Source organism: Capricornis sumatraensis, chromosome 4, assembly GCF_032405125.1.
Source record: "Capricornis sumatraensis isolate serow.1 chromosome 4, serow.2, whole genome shotgun sequence".
NCBI classification, from domain to species: Eukaryota; Metazoa; Chordata; class Mammalia; order Artiodactyla; family Bovidae; genus Capricornis; species Capricornis sumatraensis.
The window spans coordinates 74,901,281-74,924,416 of record NC_091072.1 but is presented as its reverse complement, the minus strand read 5'-3'; the positions used below and the strand labels follow the sequence as shown (position 1 = coordinate 74,924,416).

Sequence of the window (23,136 nt, the reverse complement as noted above, 5' to 3'; positions counted from 1 at the left end):
TACAAAAGTTCAATGAGGGACAGAGAAGACACTGAAATATGAGAAGACATTGCCCTCTAGTATGGGATGCCTGGTGGAAACCCTAACAAACAGCCCCAAGGAGGGCTGGGGAAGCATGTGGAGGTGCCGGCGAGGGAGAAGCAAGGGGACGGGCTGGAGGAGGAGGCGGGGACTCCAGAGGGGTCTCCACCTTTCTGTGTGTGCATCTGGCCCACTCTGGCTCCAGCTCCCGTCTCCAGCTAGATCCTGGGATGAAATCATCAGCCCACCCTCAGTGGAATGCTCCAAGGGTGAATCAAGATCTGGATTCTTGAGGACCTGACACGACTCAAGGATGGAAAGCAAGATCCCCTGGCCCCAGCGCCCAGGGGCCCCTTCCCTAGGTAACCTGGTACCTTGACGCTCTCCAGTTCCTTCTCCCGCTGCAGCAGCTGCTTCTCTAGCTCCGCCACACGCATCATGTTTTCATTCTCTAGGTCCAGAAGCTTCTCTGTGAGCTGCAGGATGAGAAGGGCAGGTCTGGGGGCCAGTCCTAAAGCCTGCCACTCAGCGGAGCCTAAGCTCGAGTGACCCACCCGAGTCCGACCCCTCCACCCAGGGCTCCAAAGGCAGCTTGGCCCAGTGGCTTCCCTACGGACTCCTGTGGGCCTGGGATCTGAGGCCGCGGGAAACAGTACTAGGCGAATGGCTACACCCAACTCTGGAGCCCAAGGCCACCTCACATCCAGTCCAGAGGGCACTAGTGGCGTGTTCACTCCACCACGGATGGCCCCGTGCCTCAGCCGAATCACGCGCCGGAGGGCCCTGCTGGGTTCTGAGGCTTCCCAGGGGCTCAGCTGGGAGATAAGCAGGTCGGCTGGGGATTCCTGGGACTCACACATCCCCATTCCCTCCCCACCCTCAACAGTGGTCCTGGCAGCAACGGAGGACGACGTACATGGGACACATGCTCCTCCAGCTCTTCCACCTTCTCCAGGGCCACATTCTTGGTCTCGGCATCCTCCAACAAACCCCCCACGTCGAACACGTTGTCCAGGTACGCCTGGATCTGCACCTGCAGCTTCTCGCTCTCTGTGTGCCGTGACTTCTGGGGAAGAGCAGACAGTAGCAGTGGGGGGAGCCTCCTCATCCCCTCCACGACCCCTTCCCAGAGCTGGGAGCCGGGGAGTTCCTCCTGCAGCAGTGTCCGATTCTTGGCCCTGGAGCTGACTGACTTGAGCCCTCTGCGGGAAGGCCTGAACCCCAGGCCACAGAAGGCAGGTGGGGTGCCAGGAGCATCCATGACTAGGCTCTTAGAAAAGAAACACCTGCTGTGACACAGCTAAGCTGGTCCTCTGTCCTGAACTGTCCTGAAGTGCCTCCCACTGTGAGGACTCCGGCCCAGCTCACCTGCAGGAACTCCTCCAGCCCCAGCTTTGTGAACTCATACTGCAGATGGACCCGGAAGTTCATGTCTTCCACTGAGTGCACCACGATGTTGATAAACTGCATGCAGGCCACCTGGGGGAGGAGCAGCCCAGAGGGTCAGAGAGCTGAGACAGAGATGGTAGGCGGCTGCAGAACCAGCATCATCAGGGGGATGATCAAAAGGAGTGAGTAAATAGGTAAGTCTTTGAGGAACAATAGCAATAACAGTATTTTAACTTAAGTCAAACAATATTCAGTGTATGAAGACAAATTATATGAGAAATGAGTATAAATGAAGATTCGTGCTCGGATTTCCTTTGCACATCAGCAGGTTTGTTTTTTTTAAGTTCCTTCTATTTTTATTTTTTGGCCACATCACCTGGCATGTGGGATCTTAGCTTCCCGATTGAACCCGCGCCCCCTGCAGCGGAAGTGCAGAATCTTAACCATTGGATCACCAGGGAAGCCCCTCATCAGGTATTTCTTGAGACCCCCCTACTAGCTGAACACCTTCGACTGAGGAAAAGTGAAGCCAGAGGAAACGCTGGGGGAAGGGAAAGCAGCTCAGGAAGGATCCAAATCAGGGACCGTAAGGCCACAAAAAGGGGGAAAGGAACCAGACCCAAGACAGGAAGATGACCTTGTCCTGGAGTTTCCTCTGGGGTGAGTGGACAAGCAGCGGTTACTGAGTAGAGAACCACTTGCGCTTCTACACAGAACACCAACGCGCACTGTCGGCCTGGCCCAGTTCTCAAGGAGTAGGTGGCCCTGCTGGGCAAGCTCCTGACCCAGCCCAGCTCCTCACCATGAAGTCGATGTTGCTGTCCTCATTCCGGAAATATTCCATCAGCTTCTCAAAGCGGTGCAGCTCCTTGCACACCTGAACAAACAGACTTTCTCAGTGACAGGATCTGTCCCCTGCAGAACCCTAGCACTCCCCGAGCCCTGGTTCCTAGGAACATTCGGCAAAGGGACTGGTTCTGACCAAGTATAACCACAACTCTTCATGTAACTGGCCACTTGGGACATGACATAAGAAAGCCTGGGACCTGACATCTGCTCTGGGCCTCAGAAGGGGCTCAGTAAAGGTGTGACCTTAGTCTGGGCTCTAGGTGCCCCTGAGGGTAGGCCAAGAAGAAACAAAGGGGTCTGGGGTGCTGAGTTATTGAAAGGAGTGGGGTGGAAGACGGGTGGAGGCCAAGGCTGAGGCAGGACGCTGAGGTCCTAGCAGGGATGCAGGAGAGAGGCTGGGGCGCAGGAAAGCCCCAGAGCTGAGAGGGGTCCAGAGACTCCGCTGAGCCTCTGGCTTCAAGGAGGAAGAGCCACTTCCTGGCTTGAACAATGGATGCTAGGGAAGAGGTCCAAAGAGGAGGAAGGGGTGGGACCAGCAGCTGTGGCTGGATGTCGAGGAATCCTATGTTCAAGCAGATGGGGGTTTCAGAGCCAGGCCCTGGGGCTGGGGAATTCCAAGTAGGAGGTCCCTCTCCCTTCACCAACAACAGCCCCCCCAGGAGAACCCCTGCTTCTCCTCCCACAACAAGTATAACTGCCTTGGGTACGACCAGTGTGTTCACCGCCTCTGAACCACCCAGGGTGCCTGTTAAAGCACAGATCACCAGGCTTCACAGGGGTCCAACCATTACCAGGCTCTTCAGGTATTCTGAAGGAGATCAACCCTGGGATTTCTTTGGAAGGAATGATGCTAAAGCTGAAGCTCCAGTACTTTGGCCACCTCATGCGAAGGGTTGACTCATTGGAAAAGACTTTGATGCTGGGAGGGATTGGGGACAGGAGCAAAAGGGACGACCGAGGATGAGATGGCTGGATGGCATCACTGACTTGATGGACGTGAGTCTGAGTGAATTCCAGGAGTTGGTGATGGACAGGGAGGCCTGGCGTGCTGCGATTCATGGAGTCGCAAAGAGTCGGACACGACTGAGCGACTGGACTGAACTCAGGTATTCTGCACAGTGGTTTAGGACTGTGCGACTGTAGCCCTCAATGAGGGCATCCTTTGCTGGCCAATCAGGGGCATCCCCAACATAAGATCTAGTAAGACTGAAGACTGGCTTTGGGTTTAAAAAAGCAGGGGGCAGACCACCTAGCTAAAAGCACTGGGCTGTTAAAATCCCCAGGACGTGTGAGATCACAGGAATGGGTGCTTACCTACCTTGCTCCCATATCCTCCCCACCAAACACACACACGCGCACACACACACATGAATGTAGGGCACTGACCTCTTTGAAATTGTCAAAGGCAGCGAGAATGATTTCGTGACCTCCTCGTACCAAACACACAGCTGCCAGGAGCTCTAAGACAAGGGCTTTGGTCCTAAGGGGTGGAAAATAAAAATGAACACCCTCGCCCCTGCCCTGGCCATGACACAGTTCACTTACACACCTGTGTGAGTCCTTTCGAGAGAACAAAGACAGCCTCTGTGGTGAAGGAGAAGGTGTGGGCTTGGGAGAGAAGGCAGGGGAGACAAGCTGGCTCCCCTCCCTAAGCTGTGAGGGAAGCAGAGCACTCCTCCGCCAGCAGAGGGGAGGGGGCCGAATTGAGGCACTGACCTAGGCCACGGGGCCCGAGACCAGGCAGGACTTCCAGACAGGGACAAGTGGAGCCCCGATCTCCAGAGCCCTGGGCAGAGAGGGGAGGAAAGGAACTCACCTTGGATTCTTGTTGTTGAGACTGAGCGCAATCTCATTGACAGCGTGAGGGTGGGACATGACCAGGTTGAATCCATACTGCAGCAAGGAGAGAGGACAGGAGGGGAGACGGTGATGAGGGGAAGGCAGGCCCCAGCTGCAGCTGCCTCAAGGTGGCCCCACCCGCAGACTCATCCTTTACAAGCCGGTGCCTTCCTAGCTCTCCTGGTTGGGAGACCAGGTAGAAGGGGCAGAACGCCCGTGGCCAGTGCTGTTGCCTTACCTGGTAGTTCATGATGGCTCTGAGACAAAGGATACACACGTGGACATCATCCTTCTGGCTCACCAGGCGGGAGTTCTTCAGGGCCCTGCGCCCAGGGAGAGTGCTGTACCTGGGGGAGAGGGGGCTTCTGGTGAAGGGTCGGGGGCATGCAGCCTCACCCAGACAGCAGGCTGCCCCTCAGCAGCAGGAGGAAAGGGGGATGGAGGCCCTTGCACCAACAGCCCCGAGAGAGAAGGTGCAGGGGGCAGGTGCTCCACTGTTTTCACCTCCCTGGAGCAGGTCTTTGTCAGTAAATCTCCAGGACCCCAGCCTTAAAACCAGTGCCCAAACCAGCCTAAGCCCAGAGCTCCTCCAAACACAACAGGAGGTGTGCAGGCCTTCCTAGACCTCAGGATGGGCCCAGGAGACATCCATCTGAGCCCTCCTTCCTCCTCCTCCCAGTCACTGCATCTTCTACACGTGCCCTGGGGCCGGGGCATCTTGGCTCCTACCCCATTTCTAGGTCCTAGAAAAGACAGAGCAGACCCCAGAGGCTACAAGAGGGCTGGGGCTACCTCTGACTTTGCCCCCAGTGATGTTTCATGGGAAAAAAAGGAAGCACAAATGGTATCTGGTCATGCATGACTAGAACGACGAGCAGGGTCAGGGGCAAGACCCAACGGAGACAAGGAGAAAAGCATGGCTGAGAGAAATCATGCAAAGGGCCGCAGGGCCCAAAGGGAAGCCTCCCTCTGTGAAGGGGCTCTGAGAAATCATCCAGTCCATCCACCTGCGTCCGGGCAGGACAGCTCTTCAGCTACTGCAGACCAACGCACACACTGCAGCCTTGGAGGAAAAAAGGCCTAAAGGAAGAAGTGAGGGAAAGGTGAGCAGCAGCAGGCTGGTAGGGGCTGGTCTCCGGGCAGCTGATGGAGCAGAGGGAAACACACATGAAGGCAGGTGCTGGACCAGCCGGTGAAGACCAACGAGCTGGATGAGGACAAGCCCTGCCCGGGGGCCTGGAGGAACAGCAGAGTGAGAGTGAGGAACGGAGGGGCCCCCAGAGAGGGGGAGATGAGAGGGGAGGGCTGCAACCCCAGAGGGGGTGGGCACAGCCGAGGGGGATGTACTTACCCAGGACAGGTCGCTGGGCAGAGTCAAGGGACAGAGAGGACAGACCAGAGACAGACTGGCAGGCAGAGGGCAAGAGAGCTGAGCCTGGAAGCAAGAGTGAAGGGAGGCGCGTGAGCACTCACCGCCGTCACCCAGGACCTGCACGGATGGGGGCGAGGGTGGGAGGCAGGCGGGCAGAGCGAGAGCACACATACCGGAGCACAGACTGGCGCGCAGAGCGAGCGAGGCTGTTGGTGAAGGGGGCTGACAGGGCGCTGGGTGGCTGCAGGTCCTCGATAGACCTGCTCCAGGACCGGAGCTTGTCAAACGCACCATCGTCACCACTCTCCAGAGCCTCAAAGTCAAACCTGGAGCAGGAAAGGACACACATGCACGCACACAGGAGAAATTCAGTGCCAAGCCCCTGGCGGGCCCACCCCTGCCCGTTAGACCTTGAGGGCCACGAGAAGCAAGGGCAGCCAGAAGAAAAAGCGGAACCGGGCAGCAGAGACCCAGCCCTGGCTGGGAGAGCCCCTGGCACAGGTGTGCTGAGCAGGGCAGAGGCGGTATGGGCCATGCCCAGGAGGGGCATCTGAGGAGATGGGGATTCTGGGAGGCCAGCTGCTGCTCCCCACTGGCCAAGCAACTCCAGGAGTCACCTCCCATGGGCCTGAAGGGACTCGGGGGGCTGGTAGTCTTTCTGCACCTCCAGCCATAGACAGGACATCTCAGAGAAGCCGTGGGTCCCCTTGACAGCCCGAAGAGCAGCGGTGGGGAAATGGGCAACTGCATGTACTACTAGGCGGCCAACAGCAGCTGCTGGAGAGCCCTCTCAATGCCCTGAGGGCGCCTGGGTGGTTCTGGATTATGTTCATGAGGCAGGTCTGAGTGGAGGGGGTTGGGGGTCCTGGTGAAGCCAGAGAGGGACAGGCCTCCATGTTCAGGAGGAACTCCACAGTCCCATCCCAGCACTGAGTTTCGATGACTGGGATCTCCATGATTCTAGAGGTTTCTAGGTTTTCCTGGCTCAGAGGCTCCTCGCGCTGCAGGTTCCCTTGGGGGAGGGCAGAGGTGTGAACTGGGGTCCTTAGTCCCTACGAGAGTTGGGACGGCTTCTTTGTCACTTTTTGCTTCTCGGACCAGCTGTCTTCTGCAATCAGCAGTTTGGGAGTGTGGCCAGAGCTAAGAGGACAGCTCAAGATGATGAACCCACAGGGCGTTCTCCCTTGCAGGTCCCCTCATTGGATCTCCCCCTCTGAGAAACAAGCCCCACTCCCCTTTCCTGTCCTCTTCCCTGAAGAGGGTCACCCAGGACAGACCGAGCATTTCCAACAGGCTCCTTAAATATGCACAGCGCCAGGGTCAAAGTCACAGAGGCCAAGGCTCTCTGAAATAGGAAGCAGTATCTGCAGATGCCTGAATGTTTCCAAGAAAGGAGGAGCAGACTGCAGGATCCTGACGGTCAGATGTTTGACGGGGCTTTCAAGCGGACCTCGGAGGAGTCTCCAGGACAGGGAAACCACTTGCCAGTGCCCTCCCTCCATTGAAAATAGTATTCCCCACTCCAACCGCACTCTGGGACGTTCAGTGTACAAATAAGTGCCTTGACTCAAACTCTATTTGGCTTCACTCGTCTCCTCTCAACCCTTCCCAAAACACACACTCTTACCTACCCTCTGCCTGCCCTGAGTCTTTCTTTTAAAAACACAGTCAAAGGTACTGCCATGGACACTACAATACTACGGTTCCAGGGTATTTTGGTTTCAAGCAGCTGGAATTTATTTGCTTTCCAAACAAGATAGGCTTATTTGGAAAAATGATCTACATCTTTTACTATAAAAGCTCTGAATTATTTTTTTTAAATCGCTTCAGCAAATATTTTTCATTTCTTTCTATAAAAAGAGTAAGTTTTTTTTTTTTTTTTTTTTTTTAAGGGATAGAAGGATGATGAGGCTTGACTTCTGCCCGGATGGGAAGGGGGAGTGGGTCACTCTTGGTTTTAACAGGATGACCTGGTAAAAATGACTAAGGCCAAACCCAGGAGGGGCAATAGTTCCGAACTCTTAAGGAGGTGAGGGGAAAAACCTGCTGAGGAAGGAGAATGGCCCAGGGCAAGGAGGGCAGCAAGAAAAGTGAAAGTCATGACTGGGGTGGAGTCCCTGGACTGAGGAGTTCCCCAGGATGAGGGACTTTCAGCGCTTACACTGGGGAAAGTCATGGGTAAACTGGGATGATGGTCACCCGAGGGCTCTGGTAAGTCTTGGGTACAGGTCTGCATGTGTTGGTCACGCTGTGAATGATCAACATAATCCCTCTTTCCATACATTTAGGTAATTATGGTAGGGAAAGTGAAAGTGAAGTCGCTCAGTCATGTCCGACTCTTTGCGACCCTGTAGATGGTAGCCTACCAGGCTCCTCCGTCCATGGGGTTTTCCAGGCAAGAGTACTGGAGTGGATTGCCATTTCCTTCTCCAGAGAACACCACCTTAAATAACAACAATTAACAAATAAACAGTGGCTACCACAGTGCAGTCTATGTTCCAAATACCACAGACTGCTTTACACACAATATCACCTAAGGCTTACAGCAACCCTGGAACATGGATCCCCTCTCACGTAAGAGGACCTCAACAATCTTTCCAGAGGTCACGCAGATGGTAAAGGACTGAAGAGACCCACGCCAGGCTTTGCCTTGAAAGCCCTCATTCCTTCCACTCCCCACCCCAGCCCACGTTGCCTTTTCCTCTGTGTTAACTCACTTCCAGCTGCCTCCAAACCCCTGCCTGCTTGAAAAAGGCTCCTGAATGCTTCATTTTCAGTCTGTCAAAGGTCATGCTCACTGCTTCTGGGGTGACACGGAGAAACCCCCTCACAGCTGGAGACCTAAGTGGCTTTGCGAAGACCTAACTCTCCCAAAGTAAATGAACCCTGCGGGGGTCCTCTCTCCCAAAAGCCAGGACACCTCCTTGGGCAGCTCCCAGCATGGAGTCTGGGTCTTCTGGGTTAGGGTCCTGAGCTGCCCTTCCACAACTTGCCTTCTGCTCCCGGCACCTGGCACTCTTCACTGACATCAGACAGCCCCGTGGCCACCTGCCCGTGCCCACACTGTTGCCTGGGGTTCCCATTCCACCTTCACTACTGGCAGTTCCAGTCAAAGCAGAATGGGGCCGTGTCCTACCTCACTGGTCCCCCTGCCCTGGTCCCAGGTGGTACTCACATGACAGAACACTGGGCAAAGGATAGGTAATCCACCAACACGTCCAAGCCTTTGTTTTCGTCATTCAGAAACTCCCGCACCCACCTGCAGATAAAGGAAAGGGAGTGGAGGAGTCTGCTAATAAAGTGGGTTGAGAGGGGACAGCAAAAGGTGCCTCTGTGAAACAACATCCCCTCTTGGATCCTCTGGAGCTCAGCACCAGGCTGGGAGAATTCTGAAGATCAAAGCCTGTGGCTGACCCAGCCACGGCCATGTCACCTGGCTGGACCTCCCCCAGGCAGGGGAGCCACAGATGGGGAGAGATGCAGACCTCCCAGTACCATGTCAGCCCGACCAGCCTTCGGGAGCCCCTCCTCAAGAGCCAGGGCCCCCACTCCATCATCTCCTGGGTTCCTGGTGTCGAACACGAGGCTGGGCACACCTTCCTGATGCCACATTTGTGGGAAGAACTGAGGGTTACACAGAGCATTTACTGCAGTCCTCGGACAGAGCTGAGCCTGACAGAAGCCAGCAGGTCCCCAAATTGACTGGTGCCACAGCAGGTAAAGAACTCGCCTGCAGTGCAGGAGACACAGGAGATGTGGGTTTGATCCCTGGGTCAGGAAGGTCCCCTGGAGAAGGAAATGACAACCCACCCCAGCATTCTTGCCCGGGAAATCTCCACGACAGAGGAGCCTGGCAGGCTACAGTCCATGGGGTCACAAAGAGTTGGACACAACTGAGCACCCCAACTTAACCGAAGTCTCAGTTAAAAGACAGGCAGGGAGGGGCAAAGAGAGCTCTGGAAAAAGAGGCATCCGGGCCAAAGGGCTCTCCACCAAGTTCAAGGAAAGGTATTTTGGGAAGCAGTGAACAGAGGGATACGTGGGCTTTCCGTGTGTGGTCTCGGGTGAGACTGGCAGAACAGGAGAAAGATGGGGGAACAGTCAGGAACTCAAGTAACTCTGGAACAGCTGTGACCTCTAAGGGACTGAACCTGGGAGGCAGGAAGACAGACAACAGACCGGGGTACTTCTACCCTTCTGCCTTCAAGCCTTTCGAACTGAGACATCCCTGGAAGGAAAGTCAGGAGCAAGTCCCAGGATTGTTACAGGACAGGTTCACTCCTATCCTGTAGACACACAGGACCCCAAGAGAAAGAAAACTCTCCAGGTGAAACCCTGACTCTCCTGTGCCCTCTTCACTCTGAGAGTCTGGGGTTCTTTCTAGGCCAGCTGTGCCGAACAGCCCCCCAAGGCCGCTTCTCCCCCACAGCTGGGATACCAGCGCCATGTTGGATGGCCACACCCGGGCTGCAGAGAGAGGCCGGGCCGAAGCGCCAGGCCCGGCAGAGATCTGGCAGCAAGCTCTGGCGGAGGAGGCTGGCTGACACCGGAGCTGCCTGAAGTTAGCTTCCTCTCTGGGGGCCGACAGGCCTCCCGTTTCCTGTCTGTCTGCTCTCCAGCTCCCCGCCCCCTTCTCATTTCCTGTCTGAGTCTCCACTGCTATTTTCGGGATCTTGACACTTTGAGGAGATGTCAAAGGGCACCTCAGCAAGGCCGTGAAACCAACACAAACCAGGGGGAGGAGGAGCTGGGGTAGCTCTGGAACCCTGCTTTCCAGCCTGTCCCGCTCCAGGCCCGAGTCCCCATCTTCCAAGGGCCTGGGGCGGATCAGGCTGCTTCGGAGGAAGGATCACCCTCTTGCTACCTTGCCCTGGGCTCCCACCGCCCTGGAGCTCCCACAGCCCTGCCTGACAGCCTGACACACTCTTCCTGCCCAGAAATCCAGGAAGCGTCCTGGCCTTCCCACGTAACTCCACCAGGGGAGCACAGTTCAAATGACAGGAGCTCCTCAAATGCCAGATGCTGAGCTGCTCCTGGGAACCAAGGACCCGGTTGGGATCTCTAGCTTGTGTGCCAGCTGCTGAGAGGCCTGGGCCTGGGAACCATGCTGCTCTGGCCTCAGAGCCTGGCCGATGGCCAGAGGGGACGGCAGCAGGTAGAGGCGGAAGGCTGGGGGGACCGTCCCACACTGCTCCACAGCCCTCTCGGGGGAAGAGCAGAGCCCCCTCCTCACGCAGCAGGACTCGGTGAGGAGGACGTGAGGGAGAAGGAAGCAGGGAGGGGTAAAGGCCCTCCGGATGAATGCAGGGTGGAGCTTGGAGCTGTCATCTGTGTCGTGCTCTCACACGTGGGGCAGCTGATGAGCCACTGCAGTTTTTCCTTCCTTGAGCTTCACCAAATAAAGGTGAAGGCTGAGTTACACATTTCCTAGCTGGTCGGTTCTCAATGTGTGGCTCATGCTTCATGGATGAGGTGTGAAAGCCAGCTCTGACCACCAAGCACAGCGACTGTGCCAGCAATGGTCCCTTTCCTGTTCTCTCCCATGACTGCAGGAGGCAGCTGACTGCATTCAGGTAGCCTGCACTAGAAGCCCAGGCGGGGAGGGAGGGGAAGGCAGATGATGTCATTTGGCTCTTTCTACTCCTGCTTCTGGGGCTGGAACCTGCCCAGCAACCCCCGCCTCCACCCCAGGCTAGACTTCTCATTCCTGTGAGCTCTCAATGAGCAGGCCAGATCTGTAGTACTGCCTGCAGCTCTCTGTCACAGTGAGGTGTCCCTCACTGTCCTTTGTGTACACACACACACACACACACACACACACACACACACACACACACACGCTTGCTCTCTCTCTCATCCTCTCACTTTCACTATATTTACCCTGGCTGGTTACAGTTTTACGAATCCAAGACTGTAGCACTTTCCCTGTATCTCACACATTAGACCTGTGCCTGCTCAGCAGGTCCTGGTTCCCCACTCCTCCGGGGAAAAAAAAAAAAAGACTCATGTAGTTTCTAGGGGCCCCGGCAACAGGTTGACAGGACCTGGGTCTGGGATTACAGAAGACACTCAGCATCTGGTCCACCTGCTTCAGATCTTCCCTGATGTTTCAGGAAGCTGATTCTGCTCATGAACTAAAACTGTCTTATAATCAAGCAAATAGTCTTCTGGGCACCAAACAGTCCACAAACCAGGTCTCAGCAACCCAATGCAATACATTCCCCCATTCCCAGCCTTCTCTGGGCCTCCCTTGGCCCAGCCCCAGGCCACAGGCAGACTCCAGTCTCAGCTGCTGTGGGAATGTCTTCCACTCAAAGCCACAGACTGAGGACCCCAGGAGAGGCCCCAGACTTGCCAGCAGCATCCAGTCAGCAGTTGGCAGAGCTGAGGGGGAGAAAGGCCAGAAAAGGAACAGTCTGAAGCCCTCTGGGGAACCAAAAAGCATTCAAGAGGCAGCTCTGCCCCACAGCAAGGAGATAAACAGGCAAACTCTCCTCAGTGGATGCCGGGTCCTAAGCGGCCAGGTGGAAAGGCTGTGACGGTCAAGGGTGGACTCACCCAATGTGGTTGGTTCGCAGTGAGATCTCCAGCTCTCTCAGTACTTTGGTTGACTCCTGCACTCTCCTCCTGAATTTCTGTGAATGTAGGATTCTGTCACTGATGGGGGCCCCCAAGTCAACTTTACAATACAAGCAAAAGGGGCAGAAAAGGAAAGGGAAGGCACCCAAGAGGGTGGTGATGGTCCTTCCATCTGCTTCCAGCCAGCCACTCCCCCACAGCCCAGAACACAGAAGCCCAGCTCCTGCTGCTCAGAACAGTCCTGACCCACGCCACAGGGCTTGCCCCTAAACCCCACAGGACTGCAAAGGACAGCAAGATGGGGCTACCTGCTTCGCACCTCACCTTCCGAGTTACGCTGGGGTCCAAGAAGCTCTGGAGTTTCTGGATGTACGTGTGGGGAGGATTCTTCACCTGGAATCGTTCCTGTGAGGGAAACACGCGTGTGCACGCAGACACTCAGGCTTCTGAGAAGAGTGCTGAGGAAGCAGGGCGCCCACAGTGTCTGATGTGAGGGGACTCCTTAAGCTGTCACCTGGCCCTTAACATCCCCCACACCGTAAGTTCCCCTCCATGACTTATCCTCAGGTACTTCTCTGCTGCCATCTTCTCCTCCTTCGATGAGTAATTTTGAGTTACTGAGTAGACCCAGTAACCCTGAGTCTAAAGTAATTTTCTGTGTTAAAAATTAAGAGGTTGCTTGCAGCCAGGCCTGAGTTCAAAAACTCATGATCTGTCATCTTCAAATGTACAGAGGGGAAAAAAGCAAGGCCACAGGTGTGAGTTCTTGATTCTAAGCTAACTGAAAAATCTCTCTTTTCTCTTCTGGCTCTAAACACTTTCATGCAGAAAGAGCTTCCAATCCTCACATTCTGAGATTTGGGAAGAAGACTAGAGGACCGGGGCTTCTCATTCCTAGCGGCCTGTAAGTAATGGGGAAAAGGCTGCTATTCACCAGGTCTGGAGCAGAGTGATAGACAAATGGCACTTTGGATTCTTCAGCCAGGCACAGACCTCGCCCTGGTTGGAAAGGCAGAAACAAGCTCTGCTGGGGAAACCACCAAACTCCTCCACAGCAGACCTCACAGCTCAACAAACCTCACTGGGAAGAAATCAAGACAGTGCTCTGTGGGAGCTCGAAGGGAACTTGGGCTATCAGCCTGTGTCTGTTCAGTTCAGTTCAGTCGCTCAGTCATGTCCGACTCTTTGCGACCCCATGAATCGCAGCACACCAGGCCTCCCTGTCCATCACCAACTCTCGGAGTTCACTCAGACTCGCGTCCATCGAGTCAGTGATGCCATCCAGCTATCTCATCCTCTGTCGTCCCCTTCTCCCCCAGTCCCTCCCAGCATCAGAGTCTTTTCCAATGAGTCAACTCTTCGCATGAGTTGTGTCTGTTAGGAAAGTGCTTTTAGAAGAGGAAATAAGCATGGGCTGAGGCCAAGACCAGGCCAGGGTTCCTCAAGGGACCTCAGGGCTGCGGTTAATGCCCAAGGCCCTGCCACTGTGCCCAGCCTCACTTCCGGTCCCAAACCCTGTACCTGGTCACAGATGAGGTCCCACTTCTTCTCGTTGTCGTACTGCCGCAGGAGCCGTGCCTTGTCGGGAGGCAGGTTCATGGAGCTCTGCAGAGAGAACCTGAGTCAATAGGGCTGACAGGCTTCCCTCACGCCTGAACCCTCAGGTTTCACCTGACATTCCATGGCTGAATAGGAAGGCTCAGAGGGGCACGACCATCTTCCTGTTTCCCCTTCACGTTTGGTTCAGTTTGGCTGAGCAGCATTTTCCAAACCACAGGTTGTGGAATCAGTGTAGTCAGTCAAGAGTAACTTTATTTTGAATGAGAATGAACAGATTAAAATAGAACAAGAATTTAAGGTATCAGAATTGATTGCAATTAGGAAGTATAAATAATGTTTCACAAAGTTTTTGTTTCATGAATGAAACACACACACAATATAAGATGTGTTTCTTAACATAGGACAGGTCAAAAAAGTTTGAAAGTCACCAGTCTAAAGTGACAACATCAATCAATTTTCCCCCACAGCCTGAAAGCTGGGCAGGCTTCTTGTACCACCACCCCCCCGCCCCGGGTGAATCCTGAGCCACCCATACATAGCCTGTGCAGATGCTGCAACTCTAACCCTTTCCTTCACTTCCAGGACACCAAGAATGAGCAGAACATCAACATGAAGATAACTGCTCAAGTTTTTAAGGAAACAGTTTACAAGATTTCAGTACTTTAATCATTTGTGCTGATTACTTATGACACAGCTCCCAATTATTTCAGACACAGTGAAGTGTCCCAGCCCCTCACTGAGACACTCTAGCTGAGAGTACAGGACAGACCAGGGGTCATTTTATTTTGTTCACTACCATCTGCTGAATGAATACAGGAACACAGGCGTAAGTGAATGAAAGCCAAGGCATCCAGGGGCAAGCCACACCCAGACTAGCAGCCCTTCTGTCCCCTCCTTACCCCTCCCCTCCCACTCCGGTCCAGCCAAGCCCCTCCTCTAACCAGTCTAGCTGCCTTGGCTGCAGGTCACAGAAAGGCCTTCCTCTCATCTTCCTCTCCCTTACCTACTGCTCCAAGCTCAGCTCTAATTTCCAGGTAAACAAAGCGCGACCACCTGGCTTATCTCTGTTGGGCCCTTGATATCCTTGTCCCTGGGGACACAAATTGTATGTGCCCGGGATCCTGAGGAGTCATACCAGCTCTGAGTTATTCCAAAAACAGCAAGAGTATCCTGGGAGTAGGCTCTCTGTTTTCTAAGAAATTGAAAGAAAATCCTTAAACATCATTTATTTCTGTTACATGTATCTATTTATTTACACACACGCTATTAAGCCAGTTGTATGCTCAAGGACTTTCCAGGTGGTGCTGGTGGTAAAGAACACGCCTGCCAATTCAGGAGACACAAAAGACGTGGGTTTGATCCCTGGATCGGGAAGATCCCCTGGAGGAGGGCACAGCAATCCACTCCAATATTCTGGCCTGGAGAATCCCAAGGACATTGGAGCCTGGTGAGCTACGGTCCATACAGTCACAAAGAGTTGGACACGACTGAAGCGACTTACACACACACACACACACACACACACACACGGTCATCTAAAGGACTGACTGTACCATTATTCATATGATCGCCAACCCCTAATAATCTCTAACCCTATGACAGACACCAAGTGGAGAGTAAGTTGACGGTAAACCTGTGGTGAAGAGGTCCCATCTGTGGGGCTTCCTCAGTGGCTCAGTGGTAGAGAATCCGCCTGCCCATGGAGGAGATACAGGTCAACGATCCCCGATCCGGGAAGATCCCATATGCTATGGAGCAGCCAAGCCCATGCACCACAACTACTGAGCCTGTGCTCTAGAGCCTGGGGGCTGAGCTGCAACTCCTGAAGACTGTGTGCCCTATAGCCTGTGCTTTGCAACAAGAGAAGACACTACAATGTGAAGCCTGTGCCCTGAACCAAGGGAGTAGCCCCTGCTCGATGCAACTAGAGAAAAGCCTGAGCGGCAACAAACATCCAGCACAGCCAAAGATAAATAAATTTAAAAAAAACGAACAGGTTCTGGTTCTGAGCTCTGGGCCAAGCTTCTGGCTGGAAACAGGGTCATTATGACTCGAAAAAGGAAGTGGAGTTGGGATCTCTGTTCAGTGTTTAGAAATGGAAGAATTTAGAAACCCAGAAGACAAGAAAAGAAGGGGAAGGGACCAGCACGTCACCCCTCTCCCCATGGTTGCTCCCGCTCTGAGTCTGCCTGAGCTTCCGCAGGGAAGAGGGGCTAACCGAATCCGCCCCACTGCCGATGGAGCAGGCCTGGCCGGACAGGCAAATGGAACCCCAGGTGTTCTCTCTGGGACCTCCCTGCTAAGGGCCGATCTCAGCGTGTCTGTGTGGCCAGCAGGACAGGAGCAGGAGGCCACCACAGAACAGGGACCGAAGACCAAAGGTGGCCTGGAGCAAGTTCTCCCACCTAAGCAGGGCCAGGCTGCAGCCCGCAGAGCCCGTGGGACCAGGCCTGGTTCTGGCTCTGCGCACCGCCTGAGGTGGCTTCACTGTCCTCTTGTGCCTCTCTCCCTTGTCTGAAGGCAGAAAACGGTAGTGTCCCCTGGAAGCACGCGACTCGGGAGGGGGAGGAGGAGCTCGTCGGGCTGTGGCAGACATCGCATCCCGTCTACACCAACTTCCTCCCTCAGCCACTGGGGCCTCACATTTCCCCACCAGGTGAACCACTGAGAAAACGTCTGGTCCTCCGGGGCTTCAAAGACGAAGCAGGGTCACCACCTCTGGGAACTCCAGCCTAAGAGCATGGAAGAGGAACCTCGGGGAACTGGCCAGACTTGAGATGTCCAGGAGAGAGGGATGCCAGCAAACAGAAACCAGGGGCAGGAGCGTGAAGCAGCTCTGACCACAGGCCCACGTCCTGCCGTCTAGAGCTCTGGGTGACGCTTCTGAGCAGTGAGGGTAGTTTCCTCTCCTTTGTAACTGAAGTGTGATGGGGAAGGAAGTGGGTGGGGGAATTCCCCAGCCTCCAGGACTCACAAGAAGTCAGCCATGGACTGTGGGGGGTGGGAGCCACCCATCACGGGCAGGGCCAGGGTTTGGCAGTTCTCTCCCCGCCAGGGCATGGCATCGGGGCCCCTGCTTCCAGCAAATACTGCGTGTCAGGCCAGCAGGCCTCAATGTCCTGAGGAAGGGCAGCTTCCTGAGTTCCGGGGACAGCCAGGGAGCAAACCTGCCAACCTTCCTTCCGGTTTCAGTCAGAGGTTGCTTCCTTGACATTTTCCTGCTGTGGCTCCACTGAGACCACAGGCTCTCTTGAGGCAGAAGCCGGGCTGAGTTCTTGCTAACTCCTCTCAGAGCCCCTCGCTGAAGAGAAAGGAGACTCGGCTGTTTTGGAGCAGCGGACACTGGATGTGGAACCAGCGAGCTCCAGATCGACTTGAAGCTCTTCAGAGTCATAGAACCTCAGAGAGCTCATTCACAAAACGGAGATAATCTCACCACTTCACAGGGTTTTATGAGGATTAAATGATAAATACTTTAGGTCCGAGTAAGTCTGGAACACTGTGGGTGTTCAACACACTTCCCTCCCCGCTCCTCCTAGAAACCCTGAGCGATGCTCTGACGCCCCAAGGACCTGCCCTCTCCCTGGCTGTCCTCTATTCCTGCCTCTGTCCCTGCTCCTTCCGCTCTGCTTCTCAACACTCTGAGGACAGAGCAACCCCTCACCCCTGCTTTGATCCTTCGCTGCTAAGACTAGGAGGCAATAAAACATCACTGTCCTGGGGAGGGAGGGGGAGACTCCAGGGAGACGGGAGAAGAGGAACTCAGACTCAAAGCAACTCTGGGACGGATTCCTAAATCAGAGGGAACCAGCCAGAAGTCTAAAATAAAAACCTATAACAGGAAGAAGCAGAAAGGGGTGGATCTGATGCTTCTCCAGCAAGGCGGCTCTGGTTTACAGCCAGTTTGAGGCCAGGCCGAGCACCCTGCTCAGGGGCCAACCCCTTCCATGGGAGCAAGGGCCCAGTCCCCCCAGCGAGGCTTCCTTTCTCCCCACACGACCCTGTTGGCCCCAGAGAAGCAGAGGAGGGGGAGCTGGCTCTGGTCACAGAGGTTCCTTTCCCTTTCCTGCCCTGCACCCCCAGCCAGTTAGCCCCTCCTCACTTCCTTCCCACCGCAGGGGAAGGGAAATGCCGGTGGGGCTGGAGTTTCCTTCAAAGCTGTGGGTCCTGTGCTGGGACTCACCCGTCCTCTGCCAGTCTCCTTGGGCCAAGCCTGGGGAAAACCCAACAAACAGAGATAGAACCACCCAAAATTCCAGCTGCCTCTACTGGTCCTAGTCAGTCATGATAAATTTCAGGATCAGAGGCTAAAATGGCATAGCTCCTCTGAGGAGAGAGAGAGAGAGATGGCCGAAATGTCCCTGCAAAGGGGATTCTGGAGACTTAAGGAAGGGCAGGCAGGGGCTGTTCATTTTGAGCAAATATAGAATGTGAGTTGGTGGTTTTCTTAATGTTTTCCCTCTCAGAACCACCTCCCCACCGAGGCCCTTACGGCTGGCCACTTCTCCCTGGAGTGGTAGCCGCAGTCGCCATGCTCAGCCCATGGGGCAGGGAGCCCTGGGAAGCTGAGTCTAGATCCTCCCCAGAGGGGAAATGAGGTACTGTCCCAGGCACCACATGCTATTGAGCCCTGGCCCCTGGTCACAGCTGCCAGCAAGTCCTCACGGGCATCTGCAGATCAGTCCATCATACGGATGGCAGAGGAGAGGTGGTGAGGAGGTACGAGGTGTGGGAGTCCAGGAGACTGCTGGAGGAGCAACTGGAGTACCATATTCCCACCAGGAGCCCCTCACAAACCAACATCTCTGCCCCCAAGTCAATGGAGAAGCAGGCAACACTGGGCACAGAGGCCCACACCCAGCCGCCAAATGGACCTAGGGTTAGTAGTGGCCAGGCCTCCCCTCCACGTGTCTCTCTTGGTGGGCAGTAGGGGCAGCTGTGGCCAGCTGGGTGCTGCACCCAAAGGGCAGGAGCCCAAGGAGGTGGGAGGCATCATTCCTGCTACCCCGGCCCCCTCAGCGGCCATAGCCAGCCCTGCCGCGGTAGCAGCTCCCAGACAATGAGAGTTATTTTCAGCCAGCGCTTTAACACAAGCCAGCTGGCCAGTGTGCAGGGCGGGAGGCCTCCTCCACCCGGCCCGCCCAGACAGCAGGCCCAGCCCGGTGCTTACGCTGCCACCGCCTCTGCGTCACTGTTTGTTTATCTCACTCTTTCAGCACAGCTTCTTCCAACTGCCCCCCAGAACTACAATATTGGCAAAAGGAAATTAAAAAAATCAGAGTGTTTGAGCAAAGGTCCAAGAGCTAAAATTAAGAAGGTCCAGATATGGGAAGCACAGCTTCCCCAGCCCTGTGACCGGCGGGTGTAGTGCAGGGAGGAAGTGGGCCGGCTCGGCAGCCAGGTCTCAACGCAGCCCCCGCAGACAGGCCGAGCCAGGCTCTGCGGCCAACCTAGGAGACGAAGCTCAGGATGGCTCTCCTCGCTTTCCTCCCTCCCATCCTTCTCTTCAGAGCTCAGGTTTGGAGAAGACAACATGACACAGACAGAGCCTGGAATGAGCCCGAGTCAACTGGGAAAGGCTCTGGGAGAAGAAGTGCCCTGCGGCAGAAAGGAAATCATGAGAACAGTTCATGACACTTGGCTGGAGGAAAGGGGAGCCCTGCCCATGATGGAGTGGGGTGAACACTCGCAGAATAGGAAGGAGTGGACCGGGAGCGGTCACCTCCCTAGATGCGAGGCCTGGAGCCCTGGTGCCGCCAAATCCCACAGCCTCAACAGAGCAGCTCCCCCGCCTCCTCCCCTCCCTCCATGTGCGGCCCCAGCACAGGAGCTCATGCGTGTGACACAGCTCACCACACACACGGTTTCCTCGAGGCCTGAGCTGCCCGACTAGACTTGCGGGAAATTCACCACAGTGCCTCATGATGAGACATCGGAAAAGTGGGTGCTTCTTGACTTAAGTGTATGTAGCGGCTTTGAGCTGACTTTCTGGTTCTGTTTGCTTGAAGCTATCACTTTGGGGACAAGCTACCAGAGAAAAGCCAGCTTTCAGAGCCCTGTCTGGAGAACGTGTTTCTGTGGTCACTGATGACTCTATAACCAGAAATGACTTGCTGAGCAGTTACGGGCCAAGTCCCTGAGCAGCCTGGAGGAAAAAGAGATGGATTTGCCAGATGTCTCAGGCTGAGCTCCGCAACTCACACCAGGGAAGTCGGGTAAAGGCGAGGTCCTGGAAGGCCGTTGTCAATCAAATGAAGAGGTGGCTTTATCCAAATACAACTGTACCCCGAGGCCTCCTCCTCACCATGGTCGACTCCCACCTTGGATCCTGAACTGGTGCAGGAAGTCAGTCAGGTCCCCAGCGCCAGCAAAGCCCCCTAGCTCTACTCTCTGCCACGCCGTCGCCTTACACCTGACATCAAGTAACCTGGGCAGGTAACCTGGCCCTGGCTAAGGACGCCCTCTTGGCCTACTCAGTCAAGAAGCATACAATCTCGGATAGAAGAACTCTTGTTAGCTACGGGCCCCGAGCCCCAGCTTAAAAACACCACTGCCACAGCAACTTGATCTGTCTGCTGGCTCCTCAGCCCCTCCTCGTGGTTAGCCAGACCCACACACTCCCCAGTTACGCAGAATGGAAACTATTCTGCTGGGGGCCGCTGGCTTTTCCAAAGCCAAGGCATCTTGGGGCAGACTCACATTGTCCGTGTAGCCAACCAAGGTTGACCCTTCTCTTCACCATATTCTGCCTTCCCGCAGGGGGAGCCCTTAGGCAGCGCTACCTCAGAGAGAACACAACATTTCTGGGGTTACACCCCACAAAAGACATTTTCCTCTCTCTCCTCGGACCACAGGCCATTACTCACTAGGACCCAAGTGTGCCCCTCCCAGGGTCTCTCATCCATACCTTTTCTCCCCCTCCCATGGCTACCATCAGATAGGCCCTTCTACACGCCTGACCTTCTGGGATAAACTTCTAGCTGGCATCCCTGCTTCCAGCCTGCATGTGGATGGAATTTCCAAACTTCCTAACACATAAGATACATTATGCTTCTTTTCAGTTCAGAAATCCCTGACTCTTTACCATTTACACAAAAAAGCCTAAACTCCTTGGCTGACTGTTCTCAGCATCTTAGATAAGAAAGAGCTTCAGAGCTAAGACTTTTTCCAGGTTGGCCGCAGCATCTCTGACCAGCTAATTGTCTCCTGCGTTCTCTAGGAGCAGCTACTCTAGTCATAGGATTCACTTGTAACTTATGTCTCCGCAATCTTCTGAATCCCTGCCTATTACCACTGGACTCGAAATCCAACTCTGTGACTACTCAACATAGCTCAGTCCCTCTTCTGAGCTCCAAAGCATAATTATATGTGAAGAATGATAAAGCGGAGACCTGCTTGTTGTCCTCAGCCTCTTCTCACCTTCCTTATTAATGAACCTCCAATGCTTAGCTGAGCACTTAGCAACCCAGAGTTAATACATTTCTATAAACAAGGTCCTACTGAATAGCACAGGGAACTAAATTCAATAAAGAATATAAAAAGAATGTATATATGTGTATAACTGAGTCACTCTGCTGTACAGCAGAGATTAACACATTGTAAATCAACTTCAGTAAAAAAAAATTTTTTGTAATACAAAGAATTAATATATTTCTCATCTTTCCTAGCATTCAGATGTGGCTATGTGACCATGTGGTTTGTGAACAGAAGTAGTGTGTATAACTTCTGAGCAGTATCATTAAAGGGAGGGAGTATACCTTTTTTTCTTTCTGCTTCCAGCTGCCTGGAATGCAGAGACAATAACTGGAACTTCAGCAGCTATTCTGGAAAATGAGGTGACCTTAGAAATGAAATCCAGATGAGTGAAGCAAAGAGAAAGAAAATACCTGGTCACTGATACTGTGGATCTCAACACAAACTGAATGAGGTCATATAGTGCATTTTCATGTGTGTGTTTCCTTTATTTCAACTAGAATACAGCTACTGGAGGGGAGGGGTCATGCCTTATCCTTCTCTGAATCATGCACAGGTACTTAATAAATAACTGATTGATCCTGCTACTACCGCATCCATCACCAAGTCCTTTGTTCAGTCCCTGGTTATTTTTGGAGGGGATTATCCAACTTCTCACAATTGTCCTTGCTATTTCTGGTCTTATAATCTGCATTATGAGCTACAGCCCAAATCACTTTCCTTATATGTTGCTTCTCCCACAGCAAATTCCCACTTCTCATTGGGTTTCAACTCTGTCTTTCAGTTCATGTTATAAGTCTAAGACACTCCACTGACTGATTGTCTAACCAGACGCATCTTAAAGTCCGCTAGACCACAAGCTCCTGAGCACAGGCATCATCATCACCAGCTTGTTGATCACTGCAGTAGGTGCTCAATAAAGATTGAGCAAATTGAATTTCCCCAGACATATACTCTTTATCCATTCCCTAAGATTTCTCCTCCATCATCCTCAGAGATCATCTCCTTCCCAGCCGCCAGCCATGGCCCTCATCCAATTCACAAAAAGAGAAATTCCACCTTCTCTAGCAAATCTGTCATAAGTAAGAGTGGGAAGGTTTATACTCTCCCCTAAAAGTGTCTTCACACATTCCCTAATGCTTTTAGCATGTGTTCATGGAGTTGTGATGCACAGCTAATGTCTCTTCGCTTTTTCTTGGGTGTTCAATAAATATCACAAATCTCAAAGAGTGGCTAAACCACAGAATGAGGAGCTACACTGCCCTAGTATGAATTTTGGTTCCACCACTTACTAGTGTGGCCTTGGAAGAGTTATTTAATTTCTATGAGCCTCAGTTTCCTCATCTGTAAAATGGAGGTACAAATAGTACCTACTTCTTAAGGTTGGTATGACAATTAAATAAGTTAGTATACATAAAGCATTTAAATCAGAACTAGGTAATAAATGTTACACATAAAGTTAGCTGTGTTCTTCTTGGTTTTTTGCTTTTGGCTTGGATTTCTTATTCAACAATTAGCAGAAAATAACTATATGCCAGTCACTAAGCTAGGAGCTGGAAATATAAAAATAAATAAGGTAGGATCCCTACATTCAGAAAGCTTATATCCAGAGGGCAAGGTAGATCAGCAAGCCAGGGACGGGTACACACCGTACTGCTGTCAAACAGCAGCATGTGGCACCGTGGGATCCCAGGGAGGCAATGGAACAGAGCAGTCAAGTAACGCTTCCTGGAAGAAATGCTATAGGATTTACTCTTAAAACATCAAGCAGGAAGAAGTTGGGCAAAAGCAATGAAGCAGGGGAAGATGGTGATATTCTAGGCAAGGACATGGCATTTGCAAGTACACAGAAGTACAAAACACCATAAAAAGTCCAGGAGTCTCCAAGTGATCTGCAATAACGGAACAAAAGCATATTTGAGGAAATTACAGCAGGCAGGGAATGGCCAGATGACACAGGTCCCAGGAACTAAGGTAAATCACTGGGCATGACTAGGATACTAATGACACTACTATTAAAATGAAAAACGGAATAATGACAAAAGCTGATAATA

General features: G+C 53.5%; 1 protein-coding gene across 3 annotated transcripts in view; it reads right to left on the bottom strand.

Annotated features, from left to right (window-relative positions):
• The window catches only part of FMNL3 (formin like 3), a 52,300-nt gene that overhangs the window by 7,348 nt on the left and 21,816 nt on the right, over positions 1-23,136 (bottom strand). For 2 of the 3 annotated variants that reach the window (XM_068971677.1, XM_068971678.1), the window contains exons 2-13: positions 13,571-13,654; positions 12,374-12,454; positions 12,029-12,105; positions 8,646-8,729; positions 5,644-5,796; positions 4,337-4,445; positions 4,076-4,152; positions 3,646-3,739; positions 2,213-2,287; positions 1,390-1,500; positions 938-1,087; positions 396-497 (exon numbers count right to left, since the gene is read on the bottom strand). In XM_068971677.1, the coding sequence (XP_068827778.1) occupies positions 396-497; positions 938-1,087; positions 1,390-1,500; positions 2,213-2,287; positions 3,646-3,739; positions 4,076-4,152; positions 4,337-4,445; positions 5,644-5,796; positions 8,646-8,729; positions 12,029-12,105; positions 12,374-12,454; positions 13,571-13,654 (1,197 nt within the window). The remainder of the gene's footprint in view (positions 1-395; positions 498-937; positions 1,088-1,389; positions 1,501-2,212; positions 2,288-3,645; positions 3,740-4,075; positions 4,153-4,336; positions 4,446-5,643; positions 5,797-8,645; positions 8,730-12,028; positions 12,106-12,373; positions 12,455-13,570; positions 13,655-23,136) is intronic. The other variant, XM_068971679.1, reaches the window with a different exon arrangement.